Raw genomic sequence first — 283 nt, 5'->3', positions numbered from 1 at the left:
GGGCTCCATCTGTGGGCACGAGGGGTTACCGGCAAGCTCTGCACCCCCTCCCCGCCCCAGCACCCCAGGGAGCCCTGCCCAACGAAGGCAGGTCCCTGCCTGTCCCCCATGCTGAGATGGGTGGCTCACACTGCAGCAGTGGAAAGCCAGCTGGAGAAAGGCAGCCGGGCAGTCGATTCCCACCATGGTGCGGAACGTGGCAACGTCCAGGCCAAAATTCTGTGCCAGAGAAAGGAGGAAGAGCGAGGCTGGGCCCCTGGGACACCACAGGGCCTGAGGGATC

The 283-nt window shown here is 65.4% G+C and overlaps 1 protein-coding gene across 1 annotated transcript in view; it reads right to left on the bottom strand.

Annotated features, from left to right (window-relative positions):
- Positions 1 to 129: 129 nt before the first annotated feature.
- The window catches only part of LOC104464158 (dual specificity testis-specific protein kinase 1-like), a gene marked incomplete at its 3' end in the record, with an annotated part of 2,285 nt that continues 2,131 nt past the window's right edge, over positions 130 to 283 (bottom strand). Inside the window, exon 7 of the mRNA XM_010076794.1 lies at positions 130 to 219. Coding sequence (XP_010075096.1) covers positions 130 to 219 — 90 coding nt within the window. The remainder of the gene's footprint in view (positions 220 to 283) is intronic.

Source organism: Pterocles gutturalis, unplaced genomic scaffold (assembly GCF_000699245.1).
Source record: "Pterocles gutturalis isolate BGI_N339 unplaced genomic scaffold, ASM69924v1 scaffold4183, whole genome shotgun sequence".
Classification (NCBI taxonomy): domain Eukaryota; kingdom Metazoa; phylum Chordata; class Aves; order Pterocliformes; family Pteroclidae; genus Pterocles; species Pterocles gutturalis.
Note: the sequence above shows the minus strand (reverse complement) of the source record. Positions and strands in the feature narration are given on the sequence as shown.